At 35.2% G+C, this 20,664-nt stretch overlaps 1 protein-coding gene across 4 annotated transcripts in view; it reads left to right on the forward strand.

The window, feature by feature from the left end:
- The window catches only part of EXOC6B (exocyst complex component 6B), a 616,111-nt gene that overhangs the window by 250,514 nt on the left and 344,933 nt on the right, over positions 1-20,664 (forward strand). For 3 of the 4 annotated variants that reach the window (XR_009405326.1, XM_059405853.1, XM_059405855.1), the window contains exons 7-8: positions 382-558; positions 16,261-16,329. Coding sequence is in view for 3 of the 4 variants with exons in the window: in XM_059405853.1 (XP_059261836.1) it covers positions 382-558; positions 16,261-16,329 (246 nt within the window). In the remaining variant the exon portion in view is untranslated. The remainder of the gene's footprint in view (positions 1-381; positions 559-16,260; positions 16,330-20,664) is intronic. The other variant, XM_059405856.1, reaches the window with a different exon arrangement.

The following is a 20,664-nucleotide window of genomic DNA, read 5'->3' on the forward strand; positions in this document are numbered from 1 at the left end:
TGTCTTGTAGGAGAGGCGTATTTAGTCTTTAGGTGCTAATCTCTTGGCTACTTAGATGAAGGAGAATAGGCTTCATTTCTGTGGTGATGTAGTGGGTATATTTGGAAAGTTTTCTGATAATATTGACTGATTATTATTATTTTTTTCCTGGGAAAATGAATCAAGATGGATAACTTCAGGGTTAAAAATGTATGTATTAATGTGTTTGGTTTTATTTCTGGGGACTAAAACTATATCCTAAGGCATTTTATTGTATATTCTTTAAGGTACCAACTTGTTCAAAATGAGAAGTTCTTCGAATGCTGAATTAAGTTGTTTCTTCTTTCTTTTTTTCTTTCCTCTTCTTCTTTTTCAATATGTGTGTATGTGTTTCTATCCTAGGCTCAACAACAAAGAAACCTGGATAACATCGTCTTGCACCAACCCAGAATAGGTAGCAGGAGAAAATCTAAAAAAGATGTATACACAATTTTTGATACAGAGATAGAAAGCACTAGCCCCAAGTCTGAACAGGATTCAGGAATTCTGGATGTTGAAGATGAGGAAGATGATGAAGAGGTAACCAACATTTGAACTGGGGAAATAAGACTAATGTTAGGGTTAATTTTTGAGATGTGAGGAAGAGTTTACCATGTAACATAGCTTGTGCGATCTTCTGGGTATTAGATATCATTTTAAATACAAATGGGCCTCGATATAGGGAAACTGAAGATACACCATGATATAGATTCTAATTACTTAGATTTTGAATATACTCATCTTTTTTTTTTTTTAAAGTTTCAAGGTTTTTGATTATATACCACCCCAGTACTACATTAAGGAAAGAGTAGACTTTACCTGACCTAGAGAAAGATCTAGGTAAACTCCTCTGAACATCATTACTTGAGACAGAAGATGTTATTTAAACAGTGAGGTGCATATAAAGGGGTCATAGACGGAAAATATAGAAAGGCCCCAGAAAGTTGAGAATATATTTCTGGAGGGAATAAATATATGAGTGATTATAGAGAATCTGGGAATCTGGGGATATCCATAATCTCTTACATTAGTTCTGTCACTTTCAGGTAAAGAATAAGATTAAGTTGCTTAAGTAGGGCATCTATTTTTATCCTAGTTTGTTGTTGAAAGTATATTTAATGTGTTTTTAAAAACAAAACTGCAATGACACTTGAGATCACTTGTTAAACTGTTTTTCTAAATACTTATCATTTGGATAACCTGGATCAGTTTCTTTGGGAATGTAGTGATTAGGAGCATGAACTTGGGAATCATACAGATTGCATTCAGATCCTGGCTTTGCCATTTTGTTTCTGTTTTCTTTTTTAAAAATTATCATTAATGCTCATATCATTTACTTTTTTTTTTTTAGAATGGAAATAGTATTTTATTTTATTTTATTATTTTTTTAATTAATTTTTTATTTTTTATAAACATATATTTTTATCCCCAGGTGTACAGGTCTGTGAATCACCAGGTTTACACACTTCACAGCACTCACCAAAGCACATACCCTCCCCAACATATCATTTACTTTTTAAAAAATGTCCGGTGACCTGTGTGAGGAACCATTTACGCCTGTGCTCTGTCACCAATTTACCTTTAAATGTTGGGCTCTTTTTCATTGTTTTGTTTCTCCAGATAAAATTGGGTTCACTGTCTTCCCCATCCTTGTTCTGTCCTATGCCCCTCTCACCCAAGAACTATACCCTCAAACTTGACAGCATCTAACTTGGGAATCTTAGGTAACGATTTAATCTGTTGAGACCTTAGTCTTCATCTGTCAAGGAAAGACAGTACTTTCTACCCCACAGGATTGCACAAGTGCCTGAGCCGTAGAAGGTGGTCAGCAAATGTTAGTGTCTGTTCTCTTGTTACTCTTTTTTGCCCACTTCTGTTAGGTATCACCATCATCATATTCTTCATTAAGATGTGTTTATTACATAAATGAAGTACATTAATAGTTAAAAGTGTGTGAAAGTTTCATCAAAATCCCTATTGTACCTGGATAAGAAATGGAGCTAAGACAAGAACCAGGCATTTACCTGATATCTATAGAAATAGAAAGGGGCAGAGAAGACTTCATCCTCCTGAATGTTTTCTAGCATTCTCTCTTATTGCCTGGGATGACTGGTGTGGTAGGTAGGGATCCACCCTGGAGACCAGACTGTCGAGTATTGGGCCTTAAAAACTTGACTGTCTGATGACAACAGTCAGTATCAGAATCAGCAAAGTCCAGTTTAATGCCTTTTATTTACATTTTGGGTGTCTGTTAAGAAAATTAAATTCTATTCACCTCTATGACCTGAGGAAATAGAAGTTAGACATAGTCTATGCTTTGGGTAACACACACCCCAAAGAGATGGCTAGATGATAAGATGAAAGAAAGAAACAGATCCATTGTTAGCATATATAGTGGAACCATATGGATACACGCCCTTCTTTATCATAAGCTCACCGAAGATCCTGGGCAAATCCGTTTTAATTTTTGTGCTATTTTCTTCTTTGTTTTGTCTTCTGAGGCCTAGAGAAGATAAAGAAAATGGGACTAGTACAATGTGTTGAGGCCTCCTCATAAATGAAGTATTGTAAGAATGTACTTGGACGTGAGCATTTTAAAATGGTCATATATCCCAAATCAAACAGAATCCTGTTTGAGATTTGCTGATTGAGCTCTTGCAACAAGAATTCAGCACTTTACTGTCATCTAATGGCATCCTATCTTAAAAAAAATCCTACCTTCTATTTATTTACTTCTCAGTTTGAATCTTCTTCAAGTGCACATTCTTAATCTCAAACCTCATGTAGAGAATTATTTATTTAGATGTCTCCAAACTGGTTTCTTGGCATAGTTCTTGCATGGTGTGAATAAATTCTTCAGATAAGGTCTTTCATGACCCACTGTGACGTTCTGACCTTCATTCTTGTCATTCTTCAACAGACCTCATTGAGAGCAGCGTAAATAGTTTCTAAAATATTTTGACTTCTAAACTATGGCACAGAATCCTGTAGGGCAGTGATTCTTAATCTAGTTGGGGTCATATATTCCTTTGAGGGTTTGATAAAAAAAAAATAGTTTCTAAAATATTTTGACTTCTAAACTATGGCACAGAATCCTGTAGGGCAGTGATTCTTAATCTAGTTGGGGTCATATATTCCTTTGAGGGTTTGATAAAAAAAAAATATGGAATCTTTTCCCAGTGAAATATGCATGTATTCACTCACAAAAAGTTCTGCATGAAATTTTAGGAGATTCCTGAAACTCACATTGCTCTTAGGAGCCATGTTAAGAGCCTAAATTGTAGGTTAAGTGCTGAAATTTTAATGTGCATAAGAATCACCTCCATACTCATAATAAAATGCAGATTTGGAAATTCTGCAGGTTGGACATGAAATCTGAGAATCTGTATTTTTAACAGGCTTCCAGGTGGTAATGGTGCTTCTGTTTGCAGAGCACACTTGGAGTCACAAGGCTATAGAGGACCACAAGGAAGCATTTTTAGTAGATAAAAAAGACAAAACCTTGAATGTTTGGGTCTCTTACTGATTTTTCATTACTATGTCTTAAAATTTTTCCAGCAATGAATGCAGTACTTGGAAGAGAAAGTTACATTTTTGTTTTCTAAAATCTGTTGCTTGTAATAGATTTTTTTAATACTTTAATGAAATTTTATATTTTTAATGAAATTTAATGATTCTGATTTAATATACTTAAGTTAGATATTTTCTTATTCTTATTCATTGAAGGGAGGACTTTTCCTTTTTCCTGTGCTTTTAATGAAAGGGATATTTAGTACATTCTTTGAGTCAAGTGACATTTGTAGGCTATTAACTATGTCTTCAGCGTGATGGTACTTAATGGGAGAACACACAATGAGGAGGGTACGAAAACACAAACACCTAGAAAATGGCTTAGAACATAGTAAGCAGGTATTTCATATATTGTTGAACTGAAATAAAGTTTGTGTCAGACACAGCTAAACTAAATAGGCTGGGAACTGAAGATGAAGTCATCTTGGATGAAAAGACCAGCTCACATGGAGAGCTAACTGACAGAGTTAGTCTCTCAATCACTGAGAAGTGTTATAGGAAAAGTCGTCCTCTGTACAATTCTCTATTTGTACTTTATTTTTGTCCAAGTTCATGGAAGAGCCACCTCAATTAAAGTAAGGTGTTTTGTTTTTACTGGTCATATATTAAAGTTGAACTATATAAATGGCTGACATTTGATGATTTTTGACTAATAACTTAATTCAGTTGGTTTTCAGTGGAAATATATATGATTTGGGGAATTTATTTTTTTTTTTATTCGCTTCCTGGTTAAAGATCTTTTCTAATGTTAATTCAGCAAGATTTCAGGAAGACATGGACCAATGTCTGCTGTTATCTGTAATCTTATTTTTTAAAAAAAATTTTTATTAACATATAATGGGGAATTTATTCTTAATCTCTATATTATCCTGAGGAGTATGCGGATGTTACTGGTCTTCTCTAAATATCTAGATAGGACTTCACAATTTTGTTTTAGAAATGGTGAACTTTTTCGATTGAGAATGTACTTGTGGTGTTAGCTTCATCAGGAATCTCTTCTTATCTTAAAGATTTATTTATTTAGAGAGAGTGTGTGCATGTGTGAGCGTTTGAGCAGGGAAAGGGCAAAGGGAGAGAGAGAGGATCTCAAACTGATTCCCCACTGAGCGTGGAGCCCAACACAGGCTTGGGACTTGATCTTACCACCCTGAGATCAGGACCTGAGCCGAAATCATGAGTTGGTCACTTAACCGTCTGAGCTACCTGGCCGCCCCAGGTGTACCATTTTTGAGATATTTGATGATAAAATACAAAAGACACTCTAGGTTTTATATTATTTGTGAGAAGGGGGACAATAATGCCTTGTGAGGGTAGAGTTGTAAGGATTGACTGAAGTAGTGTGTATAGTACTCGCATCACAGTCGGTCCTATTAAGGCATTATGACTGTGTCCTTCTTTGGGGAATCAAAGTGAAAAACAAGTTGATACAGTTTTTGCTAACATATTTGCATGGACTCATGGAACATTGTCTACTGTAAAAAAACAGTCTGCTTTAAAAAAAAAGCAGTATTGAAATAGTTTGAAGATACAAGGTTTATGATTTCTTTTTTTTGTTTCTATATTACTTCAGAGCTTCTGCATTCTTAGAACACTTCCTTGGCACCATACTTCTGGCATATCTTTTATTCTAGTTTGTATCTTTTTAAATTGTTTATACTGTGAAAGAACAGTTGTCACTGTTTTCTCCCTCAACTTTTTATACAGTGTGAGGTAAATAAATGTTTGTGGACCAAATGATCCATGTCAGGTTTAGCTCTCAAGATTTTGGTGTCCTTTTTGAAATACGGAGTTAAGAGGATGGAATTGCTGAATTAAATACAAATATCGTACAATATATAATGCCTTCTGAACTGTCTTTATGATCGTGGTACTGTACTAATTTTGAGATAGCAAGATTATTTGTTTGCCAGACGCTATAACAAAATACCATAGGTTGCCCAGCTTAAGCAACAGAAATTTATTTTCTCCCAGTTGTGCAGGGTAGAAGTCCCAAGATCAAGGTGCCATCAGGATTGATTTCCTTCTTAGGCCTTCTTGATTTCCTTCTTAGGCCTTCTTGGCTTGCAGGTGACTGCCTTCTTGCTGTGTCCCCACACAGCTTTTTCTCTGTGACCATACACCCCGGTATGTCTTCCTTTTTTTTTTTTTTTTTTTTTTTTTTAAAATAAGGACACCAATCCTGTTTTCACTGGATTGATCTCAGGGTGGTGAGTTCAAGCCCTGCACTGGGCTCCACATACATACATACATACATATGCACATAAACTAACTAACCAAAATGTGCTCTGACTTCTTTTAACCCTAATTATCTCCTGAAAGGCCATATTTCCATACAGTCACACTGGGGGTTAGGGCTTCAACATAGGAACTTTGGGGGAGACACAATTCAGACCATAACACAAGGTGATTGGAAAGAACACAAGATTTGTATTTAGAAAGTACAGGTTCTGTCAGCTTTCTGTTATTGGAGCAAGTCATGTAATTTCTCTGAGCATCTCTTTCTTCACTGATAAAGTAGTGACAGTAATTAATTAATGCTAAATTGCTTGTGAAAAATTGCGGTTATGATGATGTTTGACCCAAATTTCAAATTCCTTATCATAACACTTTCAAATGACAGCCAGTGACTAAATGAGAGTTATTTCTCAGTAAGTTTAAGTGAACTAAAGGATGCCATTGGTACTTTAGAGTTAAAGTCAGAGGCTGCATATGGCAGCCCATGGACCGGAAAGAGCTTACAAAATGGCTGCTGGCTTGCATGGTGCTTAAAAGTTTTTTAAAATTATTTGTCAACTTTTAGTTGAATTTATATAAAATCTGTATTTCCAACTTAGCCTCTTTCTAAGTGTGGTAGAAATAATCTCCTTGATCAGCAAGGTTTCTGCCAGGGATATGTTTTTTTCTGTAAGCTACAATCTCTGTTGTGTCTGCACATCGGAGATTGCCATTTATTTTCACATTTGTACTATTAGAGAAATATGTTATTACTTATACTGGATCTGTATTAAAAATGGCGAATTGGAAGATAGACTGACAGGGCCATATGTTTGGAAGAAAAATGATAAGAACAGAGTTCTTTGTAAAAATGAGTAACAGTTCTAGATATTTCACATACAGAGTATGTCTATTAAGAGAATACAGTTTGGGGCACCTGGGCAGCTTGGTTGATTAAGCATCTGCCTTTGGCTCAGTTCATGATCCCAAGGTCCTGGGATTGAGCCCTGTGTCAGCCTCTTTGCTCAGCAGGGAATCTGCTTCTCCCTCTGACTCACCCTTTCTTTCTCTGTTCCCCCTCTTTCTCTCTCTCTCGCTCAAATAAATAAAATCTATGGGGAAAAAAAAATAGAGGGAATATAATTTGAAAAGCTACCCTGATTCACTTATGCCTAATACCCACCCACCCTCAGTTTTTTTTTTTTTTTTTTTTTTGAGGTTCCTTTATTTGTTTGGTGGTAGGAGGGGAGAGGCAAAGGGAGAGGAGTGAGGAACCAAGGCAGACTCTGTGCTGAATGTGAAGCCCGATGTGGTGCTTAGTTTCACAACCCTGAAATCTCAACCTGAGCTGAAACCAAAAGTTAGACATTCAACTAACTGTGCCACCCAGGCACCCCAACAGAGGACATTTTGGTTAGTTAGTTTATGTATATATGTATATATGTATGTATGTATGTATATATGTATATATGTATGTATGTGGAGCCCAATATGGGGTTTAAGTCAGGACCCTGAGATCCAGATCTGAGCTGAGATCAAGAGTCAGGTACTTAACTGACTGAGCTACCCAGGCACCCTTTTCTTTAATTCTAAATCAAAACTGATCTACTAAGATTATATATAGTCAAATGAAGAGTAAATATCCATGCTTAAAGTCAAAAGCAATAAAAGCAATTTAGAAAGTTGAGTAACTATGGCATACTTTCTAGACATTCTGTTTTGGTTTTCTTATTTTATCTTTTAGGTCTGTTGGCAAGGATGTATTATGGCTCACATTGATTTAATATCTTTAAATTTTTTTCACTGTACTGACAGTATCAAGTTCTTTTCATTTTAAAATTATTTACTTCAATTATGAACATCTACTGACTTTTCAGGTCTTCTACAATTTCTCCTTTATATACAGATTTCTTATTCATTCATCTCCTTCACTCTGTATGAAGTTGCTAATAACCCTAATTAGGGAATATCCTCCTTTTTCTCTTATTCTTGTCTAAAATACTGAATTCTACTTTCCCCTGAGAACTAGCTCAATGTGACCTCTTCTGAACACCCATCACCCATCCATCTCTCTATTTTTCCATCCATCCATCCATCCATCCATCCATCCATCCATCCATCCCTTCATTCTTTATTTTAAGTTGGGGTATAATTGATATATAACATTATATTAATTTCAGGGGTACAGCATAATGATTCAGTATTTGCATATATTGGAAAATGATCACCATAAGAGTCTGGTTCCCATCCATCAGAATACATAGTTATAGGATTTTGTTTTCTTGTGATGAGAACTTTTAGTTTTTCTTGTGATGAGAACTTTTAGAAACCTTCAAATATGCAATGCAGTATTACTAACTATAGTCACCATGCTGTACATTTCATCTCTATGACTTCTTAATTTTATGATAGAAAATTTACACCTTTTGACCCCTTTCACCTATCTTGCTCACCTCCCAACCCTGCCTCTAGAGTAGTACCTTCTTTATGAGAATTTTTTTTAAGCATTTTAGATCATCAGAAAAGTTACAAGAGTGTTAAAGTGAACATCCATGTACCTTCACTTAAATAGGCCACTTATTTAAAATTTGGCACTTTTGTTGTTAAAAATTTGATTTTGGGAGGATCGATTCATCAGTCTTCTTCTCCCCATCAAAGCCGAGCCATTTGAAAGAAAGTAGCATGCTTCATCATATTTGAAATCTCAACACAACAATCTATAGTTTGCCAAGAATGACATTCTTCTGCATAACTGTAGTGCAGTGATCACATTCAGGGACCGCAACATTGATATAGTATTACCACTTAACATATAACCCATGTACAAATTTCCCCAGTTGTCCCAGTAATGTCCTTGATGGCAGATTATTTTTTCACTTTTTCCTGCAACCACATCTAGACAAGCATCATCCATTATATTTAATTTTTATGTTTGTTTATTCTCTTTTAATATCCCTCTATTTTGGTACATCTGGTAATCCTCATGATTAGGTTTAGCTAATCATTTTTGACAGGAATATTACAAAAGTCATATTATGTCCTTTTTAGTGCATCATATCAGGAGGCACACAGTTGGTTAAGGTGGTGTCTACCAGATTTCAGCACTGTAAATGTACCCTTCTCTTTTTGTAATTAATAAGGGATCTGTGTACTCTCAGATCCTGGGACTGTCCTGTTCCCTAGCAGTTTTTCTGATTTGGTGATTTAGTATTCATTGATGATTTGTTCCTGAATCATGTATTACTCTTGATTTTAAAACAGTGATTTTTCTGTTTTTTTCATTTCTTTCACTTTTATTAGCTGGCATTCTTCTATACAGAAGAATTTCCCTTTTGTCCCTTTCCCTTTTTTTAGTTTCAGTATTGCCACATGAGTCCTTATCTTACATAAAATGGGTTCTATTCTGTTCTTGTCTTTCATTTTGATTCTCTAATTGTTCCAGATTTGGCCAGTGGGAGTCTTTCTCATTATCCTTTGACATGTTTCCATCAATTTTTGAGCACTTCTTTTTTTCTTGGTTCACTCCAAGTTCTGCGCTAGCTCTGGAGTCAGTTCTTTCATCAAAGAGGTCTTGTCTCTTTTATTTTTTAAGTACATTCCTTATGTGGACAGAGCTAAGAAATACACACATTGCACTAGCACATAGGGAGTTTTATAAATCCTGAGTTAGAACTGGTGCTTCTAAATTTCACCCGAATATCCTAGGTCTTCTTTTCCTGTTCCATATTTGCACCTCTGAGAATTCTGGATCCCAGAGAATTAATATATTTAGTCATTTGCTTACTCATATAACACATAATAGTTTCAGAATTGCTATGCAAATGTCACTAAAAGCAGTAAACTTACTAGGCTCAAGATTTCTCTGCAATTCTTTTTATCCTATATATATATCCTATATGTGCATATATATATATCTTTTTATCCTATATATCCTATATATCCCACTGGGGCTAGAGTTCAGAGTATTTTGTTCAAAAATTTTTGCTACTTTTTCTTCTGTGTGATTGTTACCAAGTTGATACATAATTGGGTTTGTTTCTTTTGTATATTTTTTAGAGTTCCTCATCCTTATTAACTTAATTTTTTGAGTATGTAAAATGTAAATATGTCTCAAAATGCAAAATTATAAGAAGATATATTCAGTGATATCCCATTCTTCTCCCTATCCCTTCCACCCTGATCCTACCCACTTCTTCCAAAGTAATCAGTATAATGAATGTGTATGTGTGTGTGTGTGTGTGTGTTTATACAAGTACCCTTTCTTATACCTTATACAGCATGACTATTAGTAATAGAATACATATGTATTTTTGTACCTTGTTTTTCCACTTGAAAATATATCCTGAAAATTATTCCATATTAGTTCATAGAAACTTTTTCATTCTATTTTTACTGCTAAATAGTACTCCACTGTTTGAATATACAGTAGTTTATTGAGCCAATCTCCTACATAAAACTACATTTAATGATTTTCAGTTTTCTTATTAAAAGATAGTGTTTTGGCTACACAGCTATTAGAATTAGCTTAAAAAATACTGATGATACCACATACTGGCAGGGTGCCTAGCAACTGTAAAAATTACTAGAATTTGAATTTTTACTGCCCTAGTGTTCAGCTTCAAGCAGAGAATTCTTGAGGCAGTATCTTGATTTTGGCCACAAGGTTTTTTGCAGTGTCTTGGTAAAGAAAAAAATGGTGATTTTTCTTGATTTTCTTCTGTTTAGTGCAAACACTTGAATAAATTAAGTGGTAATTTGTTTAGGGATTTCTCAGGGCAAATCCTAGTAACTTGTGAGAAGCTCTACAGTCCGATCCTGCAGTTTTGTTTTTTTTTTTAATTTTGTTTATTTATTTATTTGACAGGTAGAGATCACAAGTACGCAGAGAGGCAGGCAGAGAGAGAGAGAGAGAGGGAAGCAGGTTCCCCACTGAGCAGAGAGCCCGATGTGGGGCTTGATCCCAGGACCCCAAGATCATGACCTGAGCCGAAGGCAGCGGCCTAACCCACTGAGCCACCCAGGCGCCCCCGATCCTGCAGTTTTTAGGATGGGGCTCTGTTCGTGGTATTCTTACATGTTCAGAGGTCTAGAAAATTCTCTTGTATTTTTGCTAATTTTTGTCGCTTAGAATCCTGGGCCTTCTAGTATGTTGGTACATCCATGGTGTTTAGTACAGCTCTGTGGAAGATTATGTCCACATGAATTCTATCTTTCTTTTCTCTGAAATTTTGGAAGCAAAGTTGTAGAGAAAAATACACTGATGAAAAATGTTTGTCAGGTATTTCCTGGCTTCCAGACATAATATGGACAGTCAAAATTGATCCTTTGAGTGCAAAGGTAATGCTCTTTCAGCTAACCATTTGTTGTTTTCTTCCTTCAGAAAGATGCCTGGTACATTTTAATGACTTGAGATCCAACTAATGCTCAGAAATGGGCACCAAGTCCCTACATTCATTTACTAATACCAAGGAACTGTTTTGTGTAAAGTGGTAATCAAAAGTATTTTCAAGAAGGAGAATGACTCCAATGATTAGTGAGAAACATATCTAAATTCCTTGTAAATTTTTATCATACCTTTTTTGGATGATCCACCTACTTCGAAAGGTTTCATAAGAGAAAAATAAGTGGCCTATATTGTGTGTATGTGTATCTCCTGGGACAGCTGTGAACAACAAGACTACAGCACACTAATGCATTTCTTTCTTTCATGTACTATCTTTATCAGCAGCATAGGTAAATATTGTTGAGTGGAAGGAGACAAGCAGTCTTTTCTTGTACTCTATTCCATTTTCCTAATGATATGCTTGCCCACTATAAAGCAGGTAAATCAATCAGATTGTTACCTGCAGATATTTTTTTTCCCCCTGCTTCCCTTCATTAGTGAGTCTTAATTAAGATAGTAGAAATAGCTATTAACTTTCATGTCCTTTGTTGGGGGGGTGAGGAAAGTATTATAAAAATGTTGAGCAGATGTATCTATTAAAGGTTGAATGTCATTATTTATTTTAAAACCAAAATCTCCCTTTTTCTTTAGTGAGTAAAATCATTTTCCTTACTCTTTTTGAGAGAATCTTACCCATTAACTTTTCCATTTTCAGAGACTTTCTTTGTCTTGATCTAAGATATATTAGAGAAGAAGAAGAACATATCAAAAAGATCCTAATGTTTCACAAGAATTTTTATGATCAAAAATATTGGTGGCGCCTGCGTGGCTCAGTCGGTTGAGCGTCTGCCTTCAGCTCAGGTCATGATCCCTGATCCCTGGGATTGAGTCCTGGTCCGGCTCCCCACTCAGCGAGGAGCTTGCTTCTGCTTCTCCCTTTCTATCTGCCTCTCCCCTCTGCTTGTTCTCTCAAATAAATAAAATCCTTAAAAAAAAAAAAAAAAGAAATGTTTATGCTTCTTTTCTTTCTGACCATCTAATATTTCCACTTCTACACTGAATCTTGACATCTCCAATATATATTACCTGCACAGGCTCATACAGTCATTTATTCAGGGTGCCTTTCATGGATCCTGCTTATAGATTTACTTTTCTTATTTTATAGCATCCTTTGTCCCCATACTTTTTTTTGTCACCTACATAGTGGCATGATGTGATAGCTGATGTCTATTGATAGAATATAATGCTATTTAACAAAATCTACAGATAATAAGTGACAAAAACTACAGCTTTGATGGAAGCTCTCAATATGTACTCCACAAATGTAAGAAGCACATTGAAATGGACAGACTAGCCATGGATATTGGCATCTAGTGGTGCATGATCTCTAAGTAGTGTGTGAATGTGTAATTGTAGAATGTTAAGCCTTGCCTTCATGATATCTACCTCTGATTATTGGAGTCCAGCCACTCCTAAAATCTTTTAATAGCTTTTTATTTATCTGTTTTTTAATATCATAACATATAATATTATAACATGCTCTGTGGCACAGATTTGCTAGTTATAGAACCTAAAATCTTGCCTACAATTTGCTCCTCCCTGATAATAAAGAGGTTTAAGTTGACAGAAAGCACTAAGGCTCTCCATTCAGAAACTATATGGGGAATTAGGCAGCTGCTGTCCTTGGTGATGAAATTATTTCCTGTGAATTCATAAGGAAAACAACTAGTTAAAAAAGCAGGATAATCTTGAGTATACTGTTTGTGGCTGCTCTTGGTATCTCTATAGATCTATTTGAACTAGAAAAATACAGACTCCAGTATCTTAATGTCTTGAGTTCCTGACTGCCAGGCAGAGGAAATGTTTAACTATTTTAATCATGTTTCTGTATCTCAGAAAGAAAGCCCTTATGAGAGGAAATGACAACGTCCTACCACAAAGTTATCTCTTATCAGTTATAGTCTCAGTCGATAATGATTTGTCAAACTTGGACATGTGTAAAATGCAAGGGCTGTGTTATTTACTTTGGAAAGGAAAAATTAGATGAAGCTGATAAAGACGGAGTCCTGGCTTTTGTTAGGAGACAGAAGCCATTAGGGACAGTCATTGTTAGCTTAGGAGAGTGTCCTTGGACCCTTCCCTCTGCCCCAGCTGAAACCTAACCCTGCTTGAATCATTCTTTGCACTTGAGGGGAAAGAAGGACAAACAGGAGGGGGAAGAAGAATGAAGACAACCTTGACAGAGATTGTGCCTTTTAAATGGGGAGCAAAATGTGGCCCTTAAAACAAACCTATTTATGCGAGTCAGGAGAAATGGCCTTTGGCTCTCTTTCCCACTCCCGTCTCTTTAGGTTTTTGAAAGTTCATTTCTTATCCTTCCAAACGTGTGGCATTCCTTCACGTATAGTGTATGTTGCCCTCCTTCTTTTGCCTTTCTGTCGATGGGATTCTTTTTCATTAGTGGAAGCAGAGAAAACACATCTAGCTCAAAGCAACATGAGTCAGTGCATGCTTTACATACCTTTCTCCTCACAGCGCTCTTCTTGGTTCCTTGCAGGGCTCCTAGTGTTCCTCGCAGAAGGGAGCATGGAGGAAAAAGGATTTCTAAATAGTAGGCTACTTTGGGGGTCGAGGTAAAGTTTGTGAACTGAAGCCCCGTTTCGCTGCTTCTTTTCTCATCTAGATTTCTGTGGCCTGCCTGCAAAGCAGGCAGTCCTTTGCTTAAGGAGACTTAACTGGATTATGGTGGCAGCGGCTAAGAAATAGCAAAGCCAATACTTCCGGGTCAGTGCATTTTAAATGGTTTGAAGCTGAGGATGAGGATGTCAAGACAGCCTCACAGAGACTAGGTTTGGTTGTAAATATTTGTTGGAGATATTTGTTGGAGATGACAGGGAAACCTTTTTGTCCTCTCTAAATATATCTGTGTTTTTTAAGTTGGCCCAGATAAACCTCTCTTTTTAGCCCATTAGCAAGTGGTACCACTACCTTATTCATCACAGATTTTTAGGGAAACTCTTCCCTAATGTGGATGTTCATTCTGTAAGGATGGGTCTGATGTGGGAAGGGGCCATGGCCCTGTCTGAGGAATGGCTTACGAGCAGTTTCCTTTGAGTGAAACTCATGGTTCTGAGTCAAAGCAAAACAAAGTAAATAAACTGCATAAAGAAGAACATGGGAATGAAGTTGTGATTGAATTTACTTAAATTTCCTTAAACTTTCAGTAAATAACTTTATAGTCATTAATTCTAAATAAAAGAAACAAGGTTCGTTTCCTATACAGATTAAAACCTTTTTATGTTTCTTTCTTTTTTCATATGTATGTGTAATTTTTATGTAGTTAAAAAAATACTATTAATATAATTCACTGAATTTTTGTATTTTTCACTTTTTGCACTTATATTTTGCTTAGTTGAAGTTTTCACTAGTAGGCTCTGTTTTTCTGGCAAGCTAAAATAAATTTCCTTCACCTCCTTCCTTTGCAACTCAACAGGGGAGACTGTAAAGATGCTCTAATGTTGTGATCATTTCAAATAAGAGTGTGTAATATAAAAGCCTCTTGTCTTTTTGTGTTATTAAGATGAAAACTATTGTCCTTTTGTACTCTTCCAGTTACAATTTTTACATGCGTTTTAATCTTTTTTCTTTTTAACTGCATGGTGTTTATCTGTCCATAAAATGTTTTTCTCAGTGGTTTTGTAATGCTCACTAGCTTTTCTAATGGCTTTTTTTTTTTTTTTTTAAATAAATCTATGTTTGGGCCATGGTATAGGATCAAGAGTTTTTTTGTTTTGTTTTGTTTTGTTTTTTAGTGCTTACAGAGTATCTAGCACTGGGAGGTTCTTAAACAGAGATTTAGCACATGCTATCATGGGTATATAGCAAATGGACAGAATAATCAAAGAAGTGGAACCAATTAATGTACAGAGGTGATGGTTTTGGAGGGACAGGAAAGTAGCTATTGTGCTGCCGAGTTGTAGAGTGAGATTTCACTAGGAAAAACATCTTGGTGAAGGATGCTATGCCTCCCCAGGAAGAAATGAGGCCTGCTTGATGGACTAAGGGAAAATGACCTAGAATCGAGTCAGGTCAACCCAATGTAGACACGCCTGCTGCTTATATTCTGATGAATCCTATAGTTACCAGTGTTCCTGTAGAAACTACAGCTAGGTCTTTTATTCTGATTATTTCTTTCTTCAATTTTGTCTTTTCTTTTTTGCTTTATTTTGTTTTGTTCAATATTTACTCTGTGTCCTTTTATTCTTGTTTAATTCCTGTAGGTCAGCAATATAGGGAATGGTTTCCTTTTTCAGTTGGGGAAATTGAGGCCAAAGTAAATCGTGAGTTACTCATTGTCAGGTCACATAACCAAACAGTTTTAGCACTGTGACTATCTCCAGTTCTTACCTCATGTTGTTTGTTTTACTTTGTCTTTTGATGTCTCAGTTTAATCTGTCTACATTGTTCAGATTGCAATTTTCTGGTATTACTTCTAGGTTTGGCTTTTTCCTTTTATTATCTTACTTTTTACATGATTCCCCTCTCTTTCTAGCATATTTCTGTATTTTGATTGCATGTTGATGTAAATACTCACTAATTCTTACACCCTTCAGAAGCTGGCTGGCAGGTCATTTAATTCCTCCTGTGTGGCAAGTTTTGGTTTTGACCATTGAAACTTAGTCTTTTAGATAGACTGCCATGAATTCAAGAAGACACAGTCACGTCAAAGTCATATTCCCACCTCCTTCTCTTCCTCTTTGGAGGCTTCCTTGTTGAAGCCTAAAATGTATCTCAAAGCAGATGCAGGGCCTGTGGCACCTGTTACTCTTCGCTGTTATTAATCCTTCTGTTGTGTGTCCCAGCCTTGCTGACATCTTCATGGTTTATGCATCCCATGTCGAAAATACCAAAACTAGGTTTCTGGGAGCATGGTTTGTTTGTTTGTTTGTCTGTGTTTTTCTCCTAGAAACTAGAACTGGCTTTTATTTTTTATACTTGAATAGTAAAAATGAATGCAGCTCAAAGTTCTTCATAGCTTTGCTTTCATATTTTTGACAGTCTTGCTTGTTTTGCAGGTACCTGGAGCCCAGGATTTGGTGGATTTCTCTCCTGTTTATCGATGTCTACACATTTATTCTGTCCTGGTGAGTCTTTCTCTGGCTCTGACTAATAAAGATGTACATTGAGTTCAAAACTCTTCTTTCTTATTTTTGATAGTTTTTCTGTTTATTATTAAGAGTAAGAAAAAAGAAACTGTTATTTAAGGAGTATTAATTATAAAAAATTATCCTTTATTTTCTTCTTGAATCTTTTGTTTGCCATGTAATGATGTAAGTGAATAACATTAATTTCTATCATCAAAATGATAAAATTATACCTAGAAATAGTCACATATACACAGATTTCCGTTCTTAATTTAATGATATAGTTATTTAAATAAAAATAGCCTTTCTATATCAAAATGATATTTATGAAAACTTTATTTTTTTATTCCTGATGACACTTATTCCTTCTGTCCTATAAAACCTAGGCAAAGAGGAATCTCTCTGGGTGAAGTTATTATGGGTGTTAATGGTATTATAAGAAATAACCCTTTCTCCATCTTGGTAGTACACCTATATGCAGACACATAGATAAAGGGAATCAAAAAATTAATAAGTTGGGGCACCTGGGTGGCTCAGTGGGTTAAGCCTCTGCCTTCAGCTCAGGTCATGATCCCAGGGTCCTGGGATCGAGCCCCACATCGGGCTCTCTGCTCAACAGGGAGCCTGCTTCCTCCTCTCTCTCTGCCTGCCTCTCTGCCTACTAGTGATCTGTCAAATAAATAAATAAAATCTTTAAAAAAATTAATAAGTATCATCAGAGATTGATGAGAGAAGTCCATTATTGATCTTTTTAAATAACAAAGATCTATGAAGCCTCTATCAGGTTATTTTATAATATGATCGAGTGAGTCTTTTTGCCAGTCTTCTATTTATTTTCTTCTTCATATGTTTAATATAGTATCACTTAGTCATTACTCCAGACAGGTTGGGACACTGGTCTATGGGCTTCACGACCAGAGTACTTTGAGGTGATTTCCATTAGTCTGAGAAAAGACTTGCTAATTTTTTCTCCCCTCCTCTCCCTTCTTCCTCCTACTTCTCCTTGTTCTCTGATTTCCTCTTCCCTCTTCCTTTCTTCTTCCTTTCTGCACTCCTTCTCTCCTTCTAACATTCCTTATCATATAAAGATGGAGCAAGATACAGATTGAGTTGTCTCAAGACAGCTAAAATAAGTAGATAATTTTTTTTCAATCTCATGTTCAGAGAATTAAATAAATCATATACATCTTAGTTTGTGACACACTATTGTCATTATTTAAGTCCAAGATATATATATATAATACTTATTTTAAATAATTTTTAATTTTTACTAACCTCATAGATATTGAAGGATATGTCTTTCTTTTAATTTGCATTTCTTTTTTTTTTTTTTTTTTTTTTATGTTTTTTTTTTTTTTTCAGAGAGAGAGAGGGGGAGAGAGCGAGCACAGGCAGACAGAATGGCAGGCAGAGGCAGAGGGAGAAGCAGGCTCCCTGCTGAGCAAGGAGCCCAATGTGGGACTCGATCCCAGGACGCTGGGATCATGACCTGAGCCGAAGGCAGCTGCTTAACCAACTGAGCCACCCAGGCGTCCCTAATTTGCATTTCTTTTATTACTGGTAACATTGTGTTTCTCTTTATAGACTCACTAATCATTGAAGATTTTTCGTCTCTGGAACGCCAATTTTTACCTTTGTTCAGTTTTGTATTGGCTTTCTTATTTTGATTTGTTTTTTGCTAGAAAGAGAAGTCACAGAAGTTCCTTATATGTTATAACTATTGACAGTTTAGGATGTTGCCAGTGTCTTCTTTCCAGTTTTCCCCCAGACTTTAAACTATGTGTCATTATCCTTCATAAGTAGAAATCCTTGATTTTGATGTAATCAGGTCCATCAATTTTAACCTTATAGTTTATACTTCTTAAGCCTTGTTTAAAAAACAACAACAACTCTCTTTTATTGAAGGTTATAGGGTATTCCCTTTATGCTACCTTTAATATTTTTCCCATCACATCTTGATATTGGTCATCTTGTATATATGATTTTGTGATACATCCACATGTATGGTAAAACAGGTCCCTTCTCATTTCTTCTCTTTTAAATTGCCTCCACAATTTATGAACCTTTATTTTCTCTTTTTTCCTTCCTTCCTTCCTTCCTTTCTTGCAAAACCAAATTATTTTATTCAAGTATAGGATGAATCTTCATAATGAAAATAGCTGTCTGTATAAGTAGTTGTTTTTTGTTTGTTTGTTTGTTTGTTCTTAATGGAAAGGATTCCATACCTTTTTCCCCAAAGAAGCTAAAATAAGTTGGGGCTACTTTAAGGTTATGACCTCCTTGAGGCTTATCTTCTGAAAGAATACTTTTCTACAGTCATTTTCTTTTCTTTTTTTTCTTTTTTTCCTCTTCTTTCTCCTCCTCTTACTCCTGTTTCTTCTTCTTCTTCTTCATCTTCTATTTTTTTTCAAGTTTTTAGTTAAATTCCAGTTAGTTAACATGGAGTGATTTAGTGTAATCTTAGTTCCAGGAGTAGATTTTAGTGGTTCTCTCTATATATTTTAGAATCTTTGAGTTCACTAAAAAATTTCTTCTAGAATTTTATTTGAATTGATTGAATTTATAGGTAAATTTTGGGAAGAATTAACAACCTGATCATGCTGAGTCATGCTACTTGTGGAAGAAAAAAGTCTATTTTTAAATTACTAAGCTTTGTTTATGTTAATAGTCTTGGGCATTCTTATAAGGTTAATACAAAATACAGTTTTTGCTGCTGTTTTCTGCTTTCCTTTTTAATTAATAATTGATGATGTTGAGGAATGCTCTTGACTTTTGTAAATCAACTTAAATCTGGCAACCTTGCTCAACTCTTTTATTATGGTTTGTTGTTTGGTTTATGATAGATTTTCTGTTTAGTTGATCATAATTTTGCTTTTCTGTGTAGTTGATCTGCAGATATTGACTTGTTTATTTTCTTCTATTCCTATAGCTCATTGTTTTTTATATTGTCTTATTTTATTGACTAGGATCATCATTACTTTTTTGTTCAGGAAGATAATGGTAGGCATCCTTGTCTGATTTTTGATCTCTAATAGAAGGTATCTAAAATTTTTCCATTAATGGCGTTTGCAATAAATTTTTGGTAAATACTCTTTATCTAGTTATTCCTAGACTCTGGATATTTTTTGTAAAAACATAAATGAGTATTGAATTTTATTGGATTTGTTTTCCAAATAGATTGATACAGTCCTGTGGTTTTTATTCTTTAGTTCATGAATATGGTGAGTTTCACTGATAGATTTTTGTGATGTTAAATGATCCTTTTATTCTTTAGATAAGTCCAACTTGATGAGGATGCATTACTGCCTTTTTTTTTTTCCCTTAAGAATTTGGAATCAACTCCTTTTATTTTGTTTGTAGTTTTTTTTTTTGGTAATTTATTATTAAGTCTCATAATTGCAAAATTACTTTTCCTCTCAAATACTGCAAAAGTATGAAAATCAGTAGTTTGTTAAGTTTAGTGCCAACAACTGTACTTGGCATATAGTAGGTGCTCAATAAATACTAACTGAATGAATAAGTAAGTGGTAGCTCAATATGCAGTATGTTTGTTTGAGCATATGCTAATTCAAACTTTATCACTCATTTACTTATTCACTAAACACTGAATTTCTGTTCTGCATGAAATAGTTTGGTGAGCTAGGATGTATAAATAAGTCAAGGACTTCTGGTTTTAAAAAATTACAGTCTACTAGGAGAGGAGTTATGGTCTTTGAATGACTATAATATGACAGCACTTTATTTCATCGCAGTGTTTTTGCTAGTTTTTGTAAGCTTTATTAAGAATTGATGATTTAGAAATTGTAGCAAATTTTCCTCAAATGAGAACTCTAACAGTGATTTATAAGGGTACTGAAGTAATTAGTTTGCATACCTACTAGCTGTGCGGTGTGAGGCAAGTTACTTAAACCTTAGCTTTCTCCTATGTGAGCTCTGATAGTAATGATCTGCTCAGCACAGTTACAGATAATACACGAATGGTGGTGCCTCACTCCGTCTCTGGCATATAATTGGAATTTAATCAGTGGCAGTTAATCTGACAAGAGTTATATATCTCTGATGCTGATTATTAGACACATCACTGATACTTTTTAAAGTGTATGATGTAAAGTATAGGCATGTTGGCAGAGGTTCTAGTCTCTGCCATCAACATACAAAGTATATCAATTATTTAAAATGTACACATTCTTAAATACACAAAGTCTGTGTCATCCTAAACTGTGAGTTTAAAGAAGACCTTAAACTGCTGATTTAAAAATAAATTCCACACCCTGATCCTCTGTAGTGTTGAAATATTTGTTAGTCATAAATGTTCTGTAATAATTTGATAAGGCA

The sequence above is a fragment of the Mustela nigripes genome, chromosome 7 (genome assembly GCF_022355385.1).
Source record: "Mustela nigripes isolate SB6536 chromosome 7, MUSNIG.SB6536, whole genome shotgun sequence".
NCBI classification, from domain to species: Eukaryota; Metazoa; Chordata; class Mammalia; order Carnivora; family Mustelidae; genus Mustela; species Mustela nigripes.